Genomic DNA, 18,314 nt, shown 5'->3' with positions numbered 1-18,314 from the left:
TTTCAGGTTCTTCTCTTCAACAACTTCAATCTTCATGGCATCATCGACGCTTTTGGCTAGCAGCACTTTTGAACATTTTCCAATTGAAAATCAGCCCACGACCCGACATCGAAAACGACCTATGCACCCGGCTTCCCTGGGGCAGGTAACAGTGGTACCTCGGAACCCTCGTGGTAGTGGGCTCCTCAAAAGCTTAAGTCTAAAGTTTTAACTTTGTGCTCCTGCTAGAAGTGACTTTAATCTGTGTAAATCAAACCGCGGCATTCTCCATAGGCTTTAATAGAGATCCCGATAGCAGCTATTTCCACTGCACGTGCCTCCCGTGGATCCCCTTCCTCATAACCTTGGGTGGATTCTTAAGGGGCCAGCGATCCTAAATGCCCTAGGCATTGTCTGTAGAACTGTCGTGGTTCTTATACCACTTTTTTGATATATGGTTTGGTCCCCCCCTGGGGCCCTGTGATTCCTGTGCTATTTATTGTGTTTATAAATGCTTGTTTGAATTGTAACTTTGCCACAGCTTCATAAAGAGACTGTGGGATTCTGTCTAGAATAAATACATATATATTATATATATATACCTGTGTGGGCTACTCTTTCATTTGGTTATTCAAGAGGTTATCTATGGTAAAACAATAAGCTTAACACTCCTTCAAGACTTAGCCTGAAGGCTGCTCTCCACAGCTACCACTAGGATAGCTTTCTTTAAAGGTTGTCTTAAACCTATCATCAATAAGAGTCGAATTGGACTGGTGCAAGGTGTCCAAATAACTAGGAGACAGCATATGCCAGGCCAACTTCTCACAACTGTAGATCCAGGCACTAGCAAAAGGAAAGAAATAGTACTGTAGTGTCCTCTCATTCCAACTAACCAATGGACAGCTTGCTACCAACCACTGTTTACTATAGCTGCCCACCAGAAAAATGCAGTCTCCTGCCTTACATGCATCCATACATGGCCCTGTTCCCTAACCCTTATTGATGTGCTCCCTCACTAGTGTTTTTCTACTCATCAGTGTGGACTGGAACCTGCTTTTGTTCATAATGTTGTGACCTTCTGCCCAAAATTTATTTTTTTCCTTCCCGGCTTAATTGTTTGTGTTTTTTACACTTCAGTCTATGCCTCAGACAGTTTGCTGTAGCACACTTGACCAAAACTGTGTCCTGTCTAGTGAAAAATCCTTGCAGTCGCCATCTCCTTCTGTGCTGCTATTGCTGGCATGGCGTCTAAAGATGTGGCACTGCTTAGTCACTGCAGGGGAGGCATAAACCACTCTTTTCAAACAGGATGAATTCAGAGGCAATGAATGTTCAGGAGCACAGGGAGCATGAGCAGTTCAAAGTACTCACTACGCATTGGCACATTGTCATATTATGTAGTTTGTGATGCAATGTTGTGAGTAGGCTAGATAAAAGTATTGGAATGCTCTACCATATTCTACTTGAGCCTGGCAACATGGTACAATCTATGTATAATATATCAAATGGGGAGAGGATTTGGCCTAACGGTTAGGGCGGTCAACCTCGAATCTGGGGAACTGGGTTCGAGTCTCGGCAATGACGCTGAACATCCTGTGATTCTGAGCAAATCACTTAATCTCCCGTGCCAAACAAAAACAAGCATTTGCAATGCAATAGGTCTCACATTTACGCGAGTTTAAGCTATTGCCATTGTACATAACAATGCCTTTTAGTTACGTATTAAAAACAAAAACAAAAATAAAAGGCATTGTTTGCAATGTCAATAGCTCAAACTTGCGTAAATGCGAGACCTATTGCATTACAAATGCTTGTTTTAGGTTTGGGGGTTGCGTATCTGAGGCACGTAGTCCTTAATATGTACTTAATTATGGTGAAAAAGAACTCAGTGTGCTGAATTTACAGGGATGTAATCGAAGCATTAAACATTAGACCTTTCTGGGAGAAATGATTAGGAGTTTTAGGGGGTGTCAGGGCGCTGCAGTCACAAGAACTCACTACCACGGAGATGGCCTGATAGCAAGGTCCCAGCTCGGTGACCGTTGCTTTCTGTGCTCCTGTGAGCAGCACTCTGACCCCAGGCAAGGTTTCCACGTAGTATACAAGCAGTGCCGACACCTACGATTAAGTTGGGTAACAGTAACTTCTGATTTATGGCGTCTAAAACGGGAGGGGAGCGGGATCAAGCGCTAAGTAGAGGGAATTCACTTTACGTTTTGCAGTGGTTTTACATATGCACTGGTGGGTTGAACGGTGGCGTTAACTGGATTACGAATCGATGCCTGTATTATACAAACAGAATGTAGGCCGTGTCCACACATTAGAGGCCAGTAGAGTCAGATTTTTGGGGAAAAACACACTTTACATTTGAACGTGGGACTGTCTGGTTTTCTCAAGGGCACAGCTCTAATTTGAACTCTTGCAGCCAACGTGATTTGTGGTTGTGAGCTCAAAAAAGAATTACAAGCGTTGTATCGTATGTGGTGTTGTATCGCAACAGTGCGTCTATCGGAGACGGCATATGAATATACCACATTAACGGCATTCAGCCAGCACAACCCTAGTTTCATTTATACTCTGAGGACGTGAGAACGCTAATAGAACACAAGCTCAACAAGCTGGCTACTGAACATCGAAAAGATTAAAGGGAAGGATGGACCAAGGCTCGGCGGCTGGTCACGTGGGTGCCCGTTATCATAAAGGCAACAGTCACTGTACGGAGATCTGCAGCAGGGACAAAGCATTTATCTTGCGGGAGCGAGCACAATAATTGCTAACACATGGTGCCACTCACTCCCGCAAGGCAATCTCCAAACGTGTACGCTTTGCCATTCAAAGCAACGCAACGCGTGCACGTTTTTGCCTGCGAAAGTGAAGCAATGGCTAAACGTCTTTTTCCTATGCAGCGCATGCGCGAGACCTAAAAAAAATGAATGTGTCACCATGTAACGCAACTGGTACTATGTAAAGTGCTCCGATACCCGATACCTTCTGGTCAAGTTCGCGCTATATAAAACTCCGTAAAATAATAATAATTTTGCCAGTGCAGCAGTGGTGGCAAGACATCAGAATTGCTACTTGCCCACAGTTGCCTGCTGGGAAATGTTTTCTTTCTATTAACATTTTGTTTATCGTGACATGGTCTGTCCAATGAGCTTGATTTCCCACGAGCTGTATGTCCATTGCTTTTTGTCCGCAGAGGCCCCTACTGTTGTGACACATTTAATCCAATGTGCTGGGATTTTGTGGGTCTCCCTCTTTACAGAATTTATGTGAAATGCAGCAATATTTTCTTTAAACATCTGCTCTGGAAACAAGATTGCATTTCTTATCTTGGGTTCTGGCACTTCAGGGATAAAATTAAACATGGCTATGGAAATGGGTTGACCTGCCACATAGCAGGGACAAGCAAAACCACAAAGTGTTGAAGGTGGCTTGATCGTATGTATATGTAAGAAAGATACTGAAAGTGGCCTCTTGACATAGGCAAACTGAAACTAAGAGGATTTGTTAACTTTACAGATATAGACCCACAGACAAACTACACTTCGGATATCTTCCAGAGATATCAAGGGACCTCTATATGAATGCATTTGCTCCTTAAAGGGCATTGCAACAATAGTAGATATGGCTTTCTGATGGATATCCATTCCTAGAGATACCTCACATTATGCATATCCCCAGACATCAGAATGGATCCAGAAACATTTTGGACCTATAAGGAGGCCCCCTAAAGTTTCCTCTACTCTCCTTCAAGTGGGTCATCTGACAGGAAACGACCTCCAAATGGTCGTCTCACAAGAACATTGAAAGTGCTTTTCTTCGTATAGGAAAAATGGGTGTATCCGTTCAGAAGGCACAGTGTTGAAGGATCAATTGCCAAGTCATTGGGGGTTGTTGTCCCCCCTATGACTAGGTCCAGTGGGAGGAGATGAACAACTCATCCTGCACCTCCCTGACCAGTATAGGCAAAGAGCTCAGGAGCTTGTCGGTGAGGGGCAGACAGTATCGAACACCACTATTAGGTGTGTCGTGGATGTGGCCAACACCACCGCCAGGGGCATAAACTCCATCTTTCTTATTTGCTGTCAAGCCTAGCTTTGTGTCTCCCGCTTTGAACCAGAACAGCATCTGATCAACATGCCCATTGACGGGGAACACCACTTTGGGCCTCAAGTTGATCAGATATGTGAGAAGATCAAAAAGACAGACACACCCAAGGCAATAGGGGCCTTACAGTCACCATCACCCCATGGGTTCTATTCGTCCCTTGCAATTTGTGGCGGCACCATAACCACTTCTCAGGAGGCTCCCACCTCATACTAGAGTAGGCAGCCTCAGCAGCAAGCCTTCTGGTGCCTTTTTTGAGGGTGCCCACAGGGGTACACTCACCAGAGTGTACTCACTGTGCTTCCTAAACCCCAGGAAAGACTGGTCCCTGTATTTTCAGCGTTGGGGGTTTCCCGGCAAAAACCTCTTTGCAACCGCTGGAAACGCCAAATTGCCAAGCTTCGTCTTCAGTTGTCCGCACCCAATGGTAATGCACTATGGGTATACTGATCAGGGATATTTACCTATGTTTTCCACCTCTTCCACACGATTCGGAGGATACAGCAGACCTCCCTCATCCTGGTGGTGAACTTGTGAGGCAAAAACACATTAGCTCCACACTGTGTGGAGGAGGGAACAAGTGGCACAGGGTTTTTGGAGCTAGCAGCCTCCAACTATGAATGTTTAACCACAAAAGAGCTGCTCCTAAAGTGATAACCACTAGAAGGTTTGAGTTATATTGTGAGTGGGGACATCTCACAAAAAGTAACGGACTGGTCTCGCACACCACCTGGTGTCATGCTTCATCATTGACCAGTCCTCGCCCTCTGAAACCTTGGTTTGATAGAGGGCGGGCATACACCTGACGACAGGGGTGCACTTCTAAACTAAGTGGGGGCCCGTGTATGAGAGAGTGAGATTAAAAATCATTATAGTTATCCTCATTGTGCCGAGATTGCTTCAAAAGTAAAGAATTGTCTATTTCTTTACTTTTGAAGCAATCTCAGCACCCGATTTTAGCCTAAGATGTTTAAGCTAAAGCACGGGTGCCACCATTACTACATAGAAGTAATAAACAGAATGGCTCACGGAGAACATCAAAGCGGCCGTGCAAGTGAAACTAATAGCGATCAAGCACGGCGCGCGAGCCCGCGCACATGCACTGTAGCTCTAGGCTGGCCATGGTAGCACTTTTTGGAGCCCTCACAAAAAGTCTCACCAGACCAGCGCATGCGCTGGATCAGGCGAGACCTAACCAGTTTATCTCCATATCCTGCAAAGCAAGAACTGGAATTGATCTCAACCCGAACACTGAAAACAAACCGTTTTCAGCAATTCGTTCTCCATATCAGATAAGAAAAATAATGATTGTTTTCTGCTCTATTTGTTAACCAGCATTTTACATTTCTTTCAGTTACTACGACGCAACACTAAAGCACCTTCTACCTATAACAAAATAGAAATTAATCTGTACAATGAAAAAGAAAAAAAGCCTGCTACAATACAAGCAAGAATTATTTCCAGAAATATACAGTATTTGACAAAAAACAAACAAGACAGTATTGGTGATACACAATAGTTGCACGAAGAAATGACAAACACACACCCACACACACACACACAACCCCCCATCCCCCTAACCTTTGCGGGTGTTTAATTTCACAAAGAGCTTGAAAAACAAGATGTCCGTGAAATACAGAAGCGTTACAACAAACAAATGATGGACGGAATGCTGATAATGCAGACATTCTCCCCCAGTCAAGAGATCTGGGTTAAATCCATCGTTCTTTTGCCCACTACACCACCCCAGTTTAGACATAGCCATATGCAAATCAGTCTTGACCCTGTGCCTCATGGGAACAGTCCAGCCCGAACTGCCAAGCCATGTCTTCCCTGGACCGGAATCAAGCATCCTAGGACCGGTTTCTGGCTATCAGCCGTCATCAGCCAGGATAGCTTGACTCCAGTGGCGTAGTGAGCACGGGTCCCACGTCTGGGAATACCCATCCCACTTAGGGCGAAAAGCGTTACAACAAACAAATGATGGACGGAATGCTGACAATGCAGACATTCTCCCCCAGTCAAGAGATCTGGGTTAAATCCATCGTTCTTTTGCCCACTACACCACCCCAGTTTAGACATGGCCATATGCAAATCAGTCTTGACCCTGTGCCTCATGGGAACAGTCCAGCCCGAACTGCCAAGCCATGTCTTCCCTGGACCGGAATCAAGCATCCTAGGACCGGTTTCTGGCTATCAGCCGTCATCAGCCAGGATAGCTTGACTCCAGTGGCGTAGTGAGCACGGGTCCCACGTCTGGGAATACCCATCCCACTTAGGGCGAAAAGCGTTACAACAAACAAATGATGGACGGAATGCTGACAATGCAGACATTCTCCCCCAGTCAAGAGATCTGGGTTAAATCCATCGTTCTTTTGCCCACTACACCACCCCAGTTTAGACATGGCCATATGCAAATCAGTCTTGACCCTGTGCCTCATGGGAACAGTCCAGCCCAAATCAAGCAAGCCTGGCTGAAGACGGCTGAAATGCCAGAAACCGGTCCTAGGATGCTTGTTTCCAGTCCAGGGAGGACCTGGCTTGGCAGTTCGGGCTGGACTGTTCCCATGAGGCACAGGGTCAAGACTGATTTGCATATGGCTGGGTTCAAACTGGAACGGCATGGTGAGCAAAAAAACGATGGATTTAGGCCCAGATCTCTGTACTGGGGTGAATGTATGACATTGTTCTGCATTCTGTCCATCAATTGTTGTTTTTGCATTTGTCACCCCGAGTGGGAAGGGTATGCCCAGACGTGGGTCCCTTGCTCTCCATGCCACTGGAAATCAAGCAAGCCTGGCTGAAGACGGCTGAAATGCCAGAAACCGGTCCTAGGATGCTTGTTTCCAGTCCAGGGAGGACCTGGCTTGGCAGTTCGGGCTGGACTGTTCCCATGAGGCACAGGGTCAAGACTGATTTGCATATGGCTGGGTTCAAACTGGAACGGCATGGTGAGCAAAAAAACGATGGATTTAGGCCCAGATCTCTGTACTGGGGTGAATGTATGACATTGTTCTGCATTCTGTCCATCAATTGTTGTTTTTGCATTTGTCACCCCGAGTGGGAAGGGTATGCCCAGACGTGGGTCCCTTGCTCTCCATGCCACTGGAAATTAAGCAAGCCTGGCTGAAGACGGCTGAAATGCCAGAAACCGGTCCTAGGATGCTTGTTTCCAGTCCAGGGAGTACCTGGCTTGGCAGTTCGGGCTGGACTGTTCCCATGAGGCACAGGGTCAAGACTGATTTGCATATGGCTGGGTTCAAACTGGAACGGCATGGTGAGCAAAAAACGATGGATTTAGGCCCAGATCTCTGTACTGGGGTGAATGTATGACATTGTTCTGCATTCTGTCCATCAATTGTTGTTTTTGCACGTGAAATACAGAAAACATTTACCAGTTCTTGGTGAAATATACATTTTATCACCATCATAATAAAAGGCTTCAATCTACTCTGTAGAGTTTTAGAATTGTAGGGCTGCTAGGATGATGCAGGCATGGAGGACAATTATGTGACAAGGTCATATCAATTATAATGTAACGAACGCAATTATGTGGCACATCTTCTGACCGCATTTACACCCACTGAGCTAAAAATTACATTACTTGTGAAATCCTGATATAATGTGGCATATGTGGTAAATCTAGAATTATGAAGAAAACACTTCAGGAACAGAATTTCATATATCCACTGCCCCTCACCACAGTCCATTGTTTTATCAGCAATATATCAAGGTGCACCGAACTGTAACAATCTAATTTCCATCAGTGTCCATTGTTAGCCGCACTTCTGAAGCTTTTTCAAGCTCCCACAAAATAAACATGCAATATAAAAAAAATACATTAACCAGCTTGCAGTTCTAGTGACACCAACTACTATCTATATATCTATATATATAAAAATTGTGCTAAAAATCTTGCGATCACCATTCGATAAATAGAATCAGGATTTGAAATACATAATAAACTTGATGCTAGTACATAGGCGCAATGTTTAAAGGTACTAACCATTCCCGGTCTCAAGAGGCGCTGGTCGACTTTCATGTCTCCCTGTCTCTGCGTATATTTGTGGGACTGACTGGTCTATGACGGATGCAGGTTCCGGGAACGGTGGATATGGCTCTACTGGTGCTGGCTGTTGAATGTACACCATGGAATGCCAATAGCTCTGATGGTAACACTATAATGAAAAACATTTAGTAGCAATTGTTCTTACTTTGTAAATGTAGCTTTTAAAGGCATTGCCACTGTCACACTATTCCTTGAACAGAGGCTGCAGATAGGTTTTTGTGTATCCTTCACAATTCGGGTTGTTACCATTAGAGTCAATACAGCCAAGTGAGAGGCTGAAAAGAGTCGCTTACTCAACAAATGAAGAAAATTGGTGAATGTTACTGGAAAAAAACATGTTTGAGAGGGAGTGTGTGGCAAGTAATTTTAGAAAAAATGAGGATACAAGGTGCATATTCACGCTGAGGCTAACAAGCCATAGGTTTCAGGGAAGTCCTATATGAGATCTGGAAATAACTAAATACTTCATGATCAGCTACCATACTGGGAAGTAGTAAGAAGAAACAAGTTACTCACCAGTTAGCAAACATTAGTTTTACATTACCATTCATATGGTTTGCACTGCCCTCTTCCGTCTGGTGCCTTTGTCCACAATTGAGGGTAATATTGTAAAAAAACAAAGAAAACATTCCGGGTGTTGAACCTTGGCTCATATAAAGTGATAGTGTAGCATGCCATCTGCTAGAACAGTAAAAAACAAAAAAAAAAAGCCCCACTTTCTGGTTTCATTCATGTACATCTTTTGGGGCTATACACGTTTTTAAACTACTCTGTGATTCATGTACAATTGGAGAGGATGGGCTACAATCTAAGCCAATCTATATCAAGCTCTAAAAGCATTATCTTTCCATTGCACCTTAAATCAGTTTCCTACTTACGCTGTAATGAGATTACTCATCCATCTCCCACTGAAGATGTAGTGGTTTTATTTACGTTGTTAAAGACTGCCTGAGCTACCTGTGCAACCTTCCTCGCATCAAGGCCAATACACTAAAGGATTCTGAAAATGTGCTTGTAAATCCATGTTGTCACTTAAAAGAAGTACGGCATAGCTGTAAAAGTCCTGAATGAAGGATTACGATGAGGCATACTTTATTCCTTATACGCATGCCTCTTTATATGCGCATACAGAGTGTGACTACATGCTCGCCTACATCCGTGGACCTATGGCGCTCAATGAACAAGTTACTTACCTTCAGTAACGATGTATCTGTAAGAGACATACATTAGTTATAGATTCCTTACCTTAGATTTACCTCCAGGTGTCAGACTGGATCCGGAGAAATTTTTTCTTAGCTGTACCTTTGCACATCGGTAAGTGGCGTCGGTCGACTCCGCGTCAGTCATTGGCGACGAGGTCACCGGGATGATGTCGCGGTGTCTACTTAGGTTGCCCCTGTGCGCTGACGTCAGTTCTGACACGACTTTGCACACCAGAAGCGCAGAGCCATGCAAGACACCGACCACGGGGGCACAAAACTAGGGCCCTGGAAGGAAGTCCTAAACCCTAGAAGTCAGTTCGCAGAACGGGGAGGATGGGTGGGGTGGTAAGGAATCTATAACTAATGTATGTCTCTTATAGATACATCGTTACTGTAGTTAAGTACCTTGTTCATCTGAAAGAGGTCATTAGTTATAGATTCCTTACCTTAGAATAGATACCCAAGCAGTACCAACCTCAGAGGTGGGTCTGAGAATCAAGTTCACACCAGAAAGTGCTGGAGAACAGAACGGACGAAAAAGCCGTCTCTACCGGACTTGGCTGTCCAGACAGTAATGTTTGGTAAACATGTGCAGGGATGCCCACGTGGCTGCCTGGCAGATGTCATTCAACGGAACTCCACGTCCCAAAGCAGTAGTGGCTGCCATTGCCCTGGTTAAGTGGGCGCGCAGTCCTACTAGAGGTTCCTTTTTAGCCACAGAAGAAAAGATCTTGGTGCATAGGACAGCCCATCGACAGATGGTACACTTGTGCACTGCCCGACCCTTCATTGCGCCCACATAACCCTCGAAGAGTTGATCGTCCACCCAGAAAACTTTAGTGCGGTCAAGGCAGATGGACAGTGCACGTTTTGGGTCCAGACGGTGGAGTCACTCCTCCTCTTTGGAAGGGGGCGGAGGTGGGAGGAAGGTGGGCAATGTGATGGTCTAACCTAAGTGGAAAGAAGTAAGCACTTTGGGCAGAAAAGAGGGCCTAGTGCGAAGAACCACTTTGTCCAGCCAGAAAGGGAGGTTTGGAAGATAAGGCCTGAAGCTCACTCACCTTGCAAGCAAGAAAGCGGTCTTTAAAGTAAGGAGGCGAATTATGTAGTGGCTCAAAGGAAGTACAGAAGATAAGTGAGGACAAGATTCAAGTCCCACTGGGGCATTACGAAAGGAGAAGGAGGAAAGAGATGAGTAATCCCCTTCAGAAATCTGTTAACTATCGGGGACTTGAAAAGAGAAGGCTGATCAGGAAGGCGAAGAAAGGTCAAAATGGCTGAAAAATAGCCCTTAAGAGTGCCCAGAGTAGAGCCCTGCTTGGCCAAAGAAAGAATCAAGAGGAGAACCTCTGAAAGAGAACAGAAAGGGGATCCACAGCCTTTGCTGTGCACCATGCCACACATTTGTTCCATCTACAGGCGTACATCATTTTAGTGCAGAGACTCCTAGCTGCCAAGATGACATTACAGACTTCGGGAGAAAGGTCCAAAGCTGTTAACTGTTGCCGCTCAATCTCCACGCAAGGATGTGGAGGCTGGACAGGTTCGGGTGGAAGACCGTCCCCTGCTGCTGCGACAGAAGATCTTCCCAAAGAGGCAGTCGGATCGGAGGATCGATGGCCAAGCTTAAGAGCTCGGGGTACTAGACTCTTCGTGCCCAGTCCGGAGCCACAAGAGTGACTTGGGGCCCGGTTGAGCTTGATCTTCTACAGCACTCTGGGCAGAAGTGGTACAGGCGGAAAGGCGTACATGAGGCCGCAACTTGACTCACGGCGAAAAGAGTTGCAGAGCAAGCGTCGCCTTGGAAATTCCAACGCGCAGAACTGCTGATCATGCGCGTTCTCTTTGGTGGTGAACAGATCTAACCAAGGCTCTCCCCACTGTTGAAAGAGACCTTGAACCACCTCTGAGTGAAGATGCCATTCGTGATCCATCATGCACCGGCGGCTGAGCTCGTCCGCCCTGGTGTTCAGAGAACTTGCCAGGTGTTGAACCACCAGGGACATGCCCTGATGTTCCAGCCATGTCCAAAGGTAAAGAGCCTCTTGGCAAAGGGTCCACGACCCCACCCCACCCTGTTTGTTGCGATACCACCTGGCGGCGGAGTTGTCCGTGAACACCTGCACTACTCTTCCTTTGACAGAAGGAAGAAATGCCTTCAGTGCAAGATGGATTGCCGGGAGCTCCAGAAGGTTGATGTGGAGCCTGGACTCCGCCAGAGACCAGAGGCCTCTGGTCTCCGCCTCTCTCATGTGGCCGCCCTCCCAGGAGTGACGCATCTGTCACCAGAGTGAACTCTGGTTGGGGAAGGGAGACGGATCTTCCGTTGACCCACTCCTGGTTCGTGAGCCACCACTGCAAATAACGTGCAGTCCCTTCCGAGATCTGGATGACATCGGAAAGATTCCCCTGATGCTGCGTCCACTGGAACTTCAAGTCCCACTGCAGAGCCCGCATATGCCACCTGGCCTGATCCACTAGCAGGATGCAGGAGGCCATGAGGCCCAGCAGTCTCAGTCATTCTCACCGAAATCCGGGATAGAGGCTGAAACATCGGTATCGATAGCCCAAATTCGCTGCTCGGGAGGATAGACCCAAAACTGCTCTGAGTCCAGAACCACTCCGATGAAAAGCAGCTTTTGGGAGGGAATCAACTTCAGCACATTGACTGTGAACACCAGCAAATGCAGGAGGTCCACTGTAGTCTGGAGGTGGAAGACAACAGCCTGGGGCAAACCCGCCTTCAACAGCCAGTTGTCAAGATAGGGTAAGACTGGAACCCCTGATCTGCACAGATGAGCTGCGACCACCGCCATCACTTTAGTGAACACCCGAGGGGCGCTGGTAAGGCCAAAGTGGAGCACGATAAACTGAAAATGCTTGTGGCCTACTGTGAACCGCAGGTAAAGCTGGTGGGCAGGCAAGACGGGGATATGAAAGTAGGTGTCCATCAATTCCAACGCTACCATCCAGTCTCCAGGGCAGACAAGACATGAGCCAAGGTGTTGGAATAGAAATGTTTTTAGCCGAATTTTCTATGCATTTTACAACTTAAATTAGCATTCGATACACCGTTTTGTATTCAGCTGCCATTTTGAGCCATGATCGAAATTAACTTCTGTCTCACTTTGTCTGCTTCAGCTGAAAGCAGCTGCAATAGTTTTTTTTTTGTTTCTCCAAGGCGGAGCTTCGCTGTACTAATGAATACACTGCCTTTACTAGTGCATACCTTTCCCTGTAGATAGGCTTGCTCCTACCCCTAGAGCAGCGGGCGCAGGCAGAGTGACCTTGGCGTTGAGATAGCATGTACCCGGTCTCAGGACCTAGACCCATCCTTCTGTACCTCCTTTGTTCACCAGCTACCAACTGGAAATTTCCAGTGAGGGCGTGTTATTATCGTTTCTGAACTGTATTTCATGTGTTGCTATGCTTGCTGAAGTTAGTCCCTCTGCAGCATTCCAAGGAGGCTGGTCAGAACAGACTCCACACGAGTGTACCTTTAATAAATACCTTTGGTTTGTATTCTCTACTGTCTGACCGACTCTGAGAGGTGGTCGTGAGTGACCAGAGTGACCCTAATCAGGTCACTTCCTTCATTGGTTAACATCATGAACTTCTCCTTCCAGAGGACGCAGTTGACGTCCCTGAGGTCTAAGATAGGACGCAGTGGGAGTAGCAACCACGACCTACTTCTGGCACAGGGATGCGTTCAATAGCTTTCTTGGTTAAAAGAGCAGTAACTTCCTGGTGGAGAAGGGCCAAATGATACTTCAACATGCGATGGAGTGTTGGTGGCATGGAGGGAGGGGGAGCCTTGAAGGGGAGGAAGTAGCCCCCTTGGACTATCTGCAAAATCCACCTGTCGGACATAATTTTGGGCCAGTGGGGGAGGTGATGGCAGATCCTGCCGCCCACTGGCAACTGGTGGCCCTGGAAGGTCGGACTAGGAAGGTTTGGAGGTTGCTGCATGGGGGCTTTGGTGGACCAAGCAGCACACATTCCCAATCTGCACTGGGTGGCGCAGAAAAAGAAAACTGACATCAGCGTGCAGGGGCAGCATCTAAGTAGACACAGCGATGTCATCCCTGTGACCACTATGCCAACGACTGACATGGAGTCGACTAATGCCACCTACTGACGTGCAGGGGTACTCCTAAGAAAAAATGTCTCCGGATCCAGCCTGATACCTGGGGGTAATTCTAAGGTAAGGATTCTATAACTAAAGGTCTCTTTCAGATTAAGTGCTTTTTTATGTATGTATTAAGCGGCATGTATGTGGTGTGTTATATGTGAGTGGCTAGTCACTTGGGTCACTTGGGTAACGTCCTACGTGTGAATTAGAAGTGTTCACTTATTGATTAGATTTTACAACATCCAGACGATCCCGCCTCCAATATCTATAGCTTGACGGGATAAAAACGGCATGGCGATGAGACTAATGGCTAGATTCAACATCATTGTATGCAGAAATTTGATTGCCACGCCTCAGATGGGTCCCAAAGAATCTTCTAAGTGTCCTTGAACAATCCATGTTAATTCTCCCTTTTTGTCGCAGATACAGTGGAGCAGAAACCAAGTAGGTGTAAAAATGTCTTTTGGCATGCAGAGTGTGTGATTGCAATGCACCTTGCATTTATGTAATTGTGTGTAAGAGGACGCAGGGAGTGAGATTTATGGTCCTGACGAAAGCCACACAGAAGATTGGAAGAAACATGTAGACCAGGCAAAAGGAGGAAGTTGGTCAAAGGACCCCTCACAACTTCCCATTTTCTTTCCCATACTTTAATCATACCTACTGCGACATTCATTAAAGCAATAGTTGCCACTAACCAGGTCATATTTAACCTAAAAAGAACCCCTTCAACGCCTATTTTCTAGTACAATTGGTCTGGTACCATTCAGTGCTCCTGTGTAACTCCTAGATAGCTGCACACCATTTCCAAAGCAGAACGGGAAGGAACCCAAAGATGAATCATGCCACCAAGGGGTAACCCTGGTGGGTGAGGGCTCTCTTTATACAAAAAGCATTAATTATTTTCCCAAAGGGAGGTCTGGTCAGTCCACATTGCAGAGTAGGACTCGAAAATTTGTGCATACGTTTCCACGTTGATCAATTGATGACTTACATCGTTTTTAGCTCTGCCGCGAAAGAGGAAAACAGACTCCATTGAACTGACCCTAGGTGGCCTCTGAGCTTTCACGTCAACGGCATGAAAGTCAACCGATTGGAAAACCACCTCTTTGTGTGTTTTAGGGAGGTGAAGAAAGGGCAAGGGCAGGCTGTGCAAAAAAGGCTCTGTCAAGGTGGATAGTTCTTTACATCAAAATCTGCTATGCAAATGCCATGTAACAAACCCTTGAGCGCTTGCGGACCCAGTTCAACAAGGCCAAGGATGATAATGCTTTGGCGCATAGGTCACCTATTTTGGATTTCTGCCAGGCTGCTACGAGGACATTGGTGCATACGCATAAAGCACTACTGCCTCGGTTTGATGGAAAGGCTACTTCACTGTATCAGTTCTACAAGAGGTTTCGGTCTGAGTACACTCCAGAGACTACCCCACCTTCGGAGGTGCTGCTATGGTAAACATTTTTGGTGTAAACACTTTTGGTAACACTATTTGTGGTGGATACTCTAACCACAGATTACTCACCTGTAAAATATTCCCAGGTACCAGAATGGATCCAGAAGACTGTGAAGAACACAGTAGGTGGCCCTGTGCAGCTCCGCATTGAATTTGAATGGCGCCCTTGGATGCAGACCCCAATAATTGTTAGAGGTACCAGTGTAAAGATTTCTTAATTGGGACTTTTATGAATTGAAAAAGAGACCATTCCTCAGAACGGGAAGTGGTGAGAGTGTTAGGAAGGGAAAATGCTACCTACCTGTATGCATCTGTTCTTGGCATGTCGAGCTGTAGAGTTGTATACTTTAGCATAGATCGCCATCTGTTGTTGGGCTTGGATGTTTGCAGTTTGTTTTTGTCGATGAAGTTTTTGTAGTCACGAGAGAGGTGACTCCTCCTTACGGTGATAGTGTGCATGGGCATAGACTCCATCTTCAGATTGTTTTTCGCCATAAAGGGGGATGATGTAGTTAATAAGAGAACAGAAAAGGATGACCATGTATTGTATCTAAGTAAGATAATACTGCAACAGATAAAGGTATCTGGGGAGGTGGGTGGGCGTATACAACTCTACAGCTGTACATGCCAAGAACAGATGCATACTGGTAAGTAGCATTTTGCGTTCGAGGCATATGAGCTGTAGATTATATAATTTAGCATAGAATATACAGCAGTTTTTCTCCTAGCGGTGGCAACCTTTATCTGTTGCAGTGGTTTGAAAAAGTGTTCTCAGTCCAGCCTGGCCCACAGTAGCTTGTTGTTTTGCTTGCACATCTACACAATAGTGTTTACTAAAAGTATGTGGAGTAGATCAAGTTGCTGCTTTGCATATGTCATCTAGGGGAATGTTCCCTACAAAAAGCCATAGAAGCCCCTAGTTTGCGTGTGGAATGAGCTCTCGGGGGGAATAGTTTTAATGTACGTTTAGCTTGAAGATCGTATATTTGGATGCATTTAACAATCCACCTTGCAATTCCGGTTTTTGAAATGGGATTGCCTTTGTGAGGTGGGGAGAAAGCTACAAGGAGTCGTTTTGTCTTTCTAAAGGGCTTAGTTCTTTAGATGTAGTAGAGCATTGCTCTTTTAAAGTAACGTTTGGAGAGTGCATTCTGCCACTGAGTCTGGTTGAGGGAAAAATACTGTTCAACCAACTGATTAAGGTGGAAGGCGGATACTATTCTAGGTAGAAATTTTGGATTAGGCCTAAGAACCACTTTAGTATGGTGTATTTGTAAAAATGGTTCTTGTATGGTTAATGCCTGGAGTTCACTAACGCCCCTAAGGGATGTGATAGCTACCAGGAAGGCTACTTTCCAAGTAATAAACTGTATCTCGCATTTGTGCAGAGGTTCAAATGGAGGACCCATGAGTCTGGTAAGGACTATGTTGAGATTCCATACAGGAGCAGGTGGAATTATTCTTTTAAGTCCTTCCATAAATGCTTTGATAGCGGGTACTCTAAACAAAGACAACTGTTGTCTGTTTTGGCGGTAAGCAGCGATTGCAGCCAGATGTAGCCGTATAGATGTGCATGCTAGGTTACATTGTTGTAGATGCAAAAGATAACAGATGTTTTGGAAGGAAGCATCTAGCGGATCAAATTTGTTGTTTGTACAGTAGATGACAAATCGTTTCCACTTTGCCGCATAACATGCTCTAGTGGTAGGATGTCTGGCCTCTTAAATAATGTTCCTGCAGTCTGGCAGGAGATTGAGGTATCCAAACTCTAGGAATTCAGAAGCCAGATCGCAAGATTTAGTTAATTGGGATCTGGGTGTCTTATCTCTCCATGGTTCTGAGTGAGGAACTTGGGGGAAGAGGTGTAGCTTTTGATGTACTACTGAGAGTTCCAACAGGGTTGTGAACCATGGTTGGCGTGCCCATGTTGGAGCAATTAGGATAATTGTGAGGGAGTGTTGTTTGAGATGCCGAACCACTCATGGAATGAGCGGGAGAGGCGGAAAAACGTATGCAAATTTGCCTGACCAGTTCATACATAGCGCATTGCCTTTGGACAATGGGTGTGGATACCTGGAGGCGAAGCTTGGGCATTTTGCGTTTAGGTGTGTGGCGAACAGGTCTGTTTCTGTGTAGCCCGACATGTGAAAGAATGGAAGGAGAACTTGAGGATGAAGTTCCAATTTGTGGATCTGCTGTGTTGGACGACTGAGCAGATCCGCAATCTGATTGTGTACTCCCGGGAGGTGTTGTGTGAGAAGGTATAGGTTTTGAAGAATAGCCCACTTCCATATGCTTTGCGCTAGTCATGAAAGCTGAAGAGTGTGCGTGTCCCCTGTTTTTGTATATAGTACATTGCTGTCATGTCGTCTGTACGTACCAAGACAGCTTTGTCTACTAGCAAGAGTTGAAAAGACTTTAGTGCTAGAAATATTGCTAGTAACTCCAGGAGATTTACGTGGATTTGGTTTGCTGATGGGTCCATATGCCCTGAACAGTTTGGTTTTGGAGAGGAGCTCCCCAGCCGGTGAGCGATGCATCTGTTAGCACTATCTGTGGAACCGGGTCGAGGAACGGCTGTCCTTTGGATAGGTTTCGTGTGTTCCACAACTGCAGAGAGCGATGTGTGCGGCTGTCCACCAACAACAGATCTGTCAACTGACCTTGAGTCTGGTTCCACTGATGTGCCAAACATTCCTGTAATGGCCGCATCTGGAGTCTTGCATAAGGGACAATGAGGATGCAAGAGGTCATCATTCTGGTTAGCTGCATAAAGACTCGAGCTGGCAATGAATGTTGAGGCTGAAAATGGGATATTAGAGCCTGCATGGTGGAGACACTGACTGGATTGGAGTTTGCTAGGGCCTTTGAAGTGTCTAGAGTGGCTCCTAGATACTGTTGTATTTTGGATGGTTGAAGGTGAGACTTGGTGAGGTTTACTATGAACCCCAAGTCGTGAAGTAATTGGATAGTTTTGTGTGTGTGTTGTACACAAGTGTTGTGAGACTTGGCTTCTATGAGCCAGTCGTCCAAATAGGGGAACACGTGAATGTGTTGCCTTCGTAAGTGAGCTGCCACCACTGCGCGGCATTTGGTGAAGACTCGGAGTGCTGTGGTCACTCCAAATGGGAGGACTTTGAATTGATAGTATTGAGTTTTGTTAGAGGGATAAATAGGAATATGAAAGTAGGCGTCCTTTAGATCCAGAGTGGAGAAGAAGTCGCCTTGTTTAAGTAGTGGGAGCACCTGTTCAAGAGTGACCATGTGGAAGTGGTCTGATTGAATGTAGAGGTTTAGGGGTCTGAGGTCCAGTATTGGTCTGAGAGAGCCGTCCTTTTTTGGGATTAGAAAAGAGAGCGAGTAAACCCC

The 18,314-nt window shown here is 45.9% G+C and overlaps 1 protein-coding gene across 3 annotated transcripts in view; it reads right to left on the bottom strand.

Moving 5' to 3' along the window:
• The window catches only part of LOC146829515 (UDP-N-acetylglucosamine transferase subunit ALG13-like), a 1,246,203-nt gene that overhangs the window by 81,263 nt on the left and 1,146,626 nt on the right, over positions 1-18,314 (bottom strand). For all 3 annotated transcript variants that reach the window (XM_085608211.1, XM_085608212.1, XM_085608213.1), the window contains one exon: positions 8,096-8,267. In XM_085608211.1, the coding sequence (XP_085464337.1) occupies positions 8,096-8,267 (172 nt within the window). The remainder of the gene's footprint in view (positions 1-8,095; positions 8,268-18,314) is intronic.

The sequence above is a fragment of the Triturus cristatus genome, chromosome 5_2, assembly GCF_964204655.1.
Source record: "Triturus cristatus chromosome 5_2, aTriCri1.1, whole genome shotgun sequence".
In the NCBI taxonomy this organism is placed as follows: Eukaryota; Metazoa; Chordata; class Amphibia; order Caudata; family Salamandridae; genus Triturus; species Triturus cristatus.
This window is presented reverse-complemented; position numbering and strand designations above follow the sequence as displayed.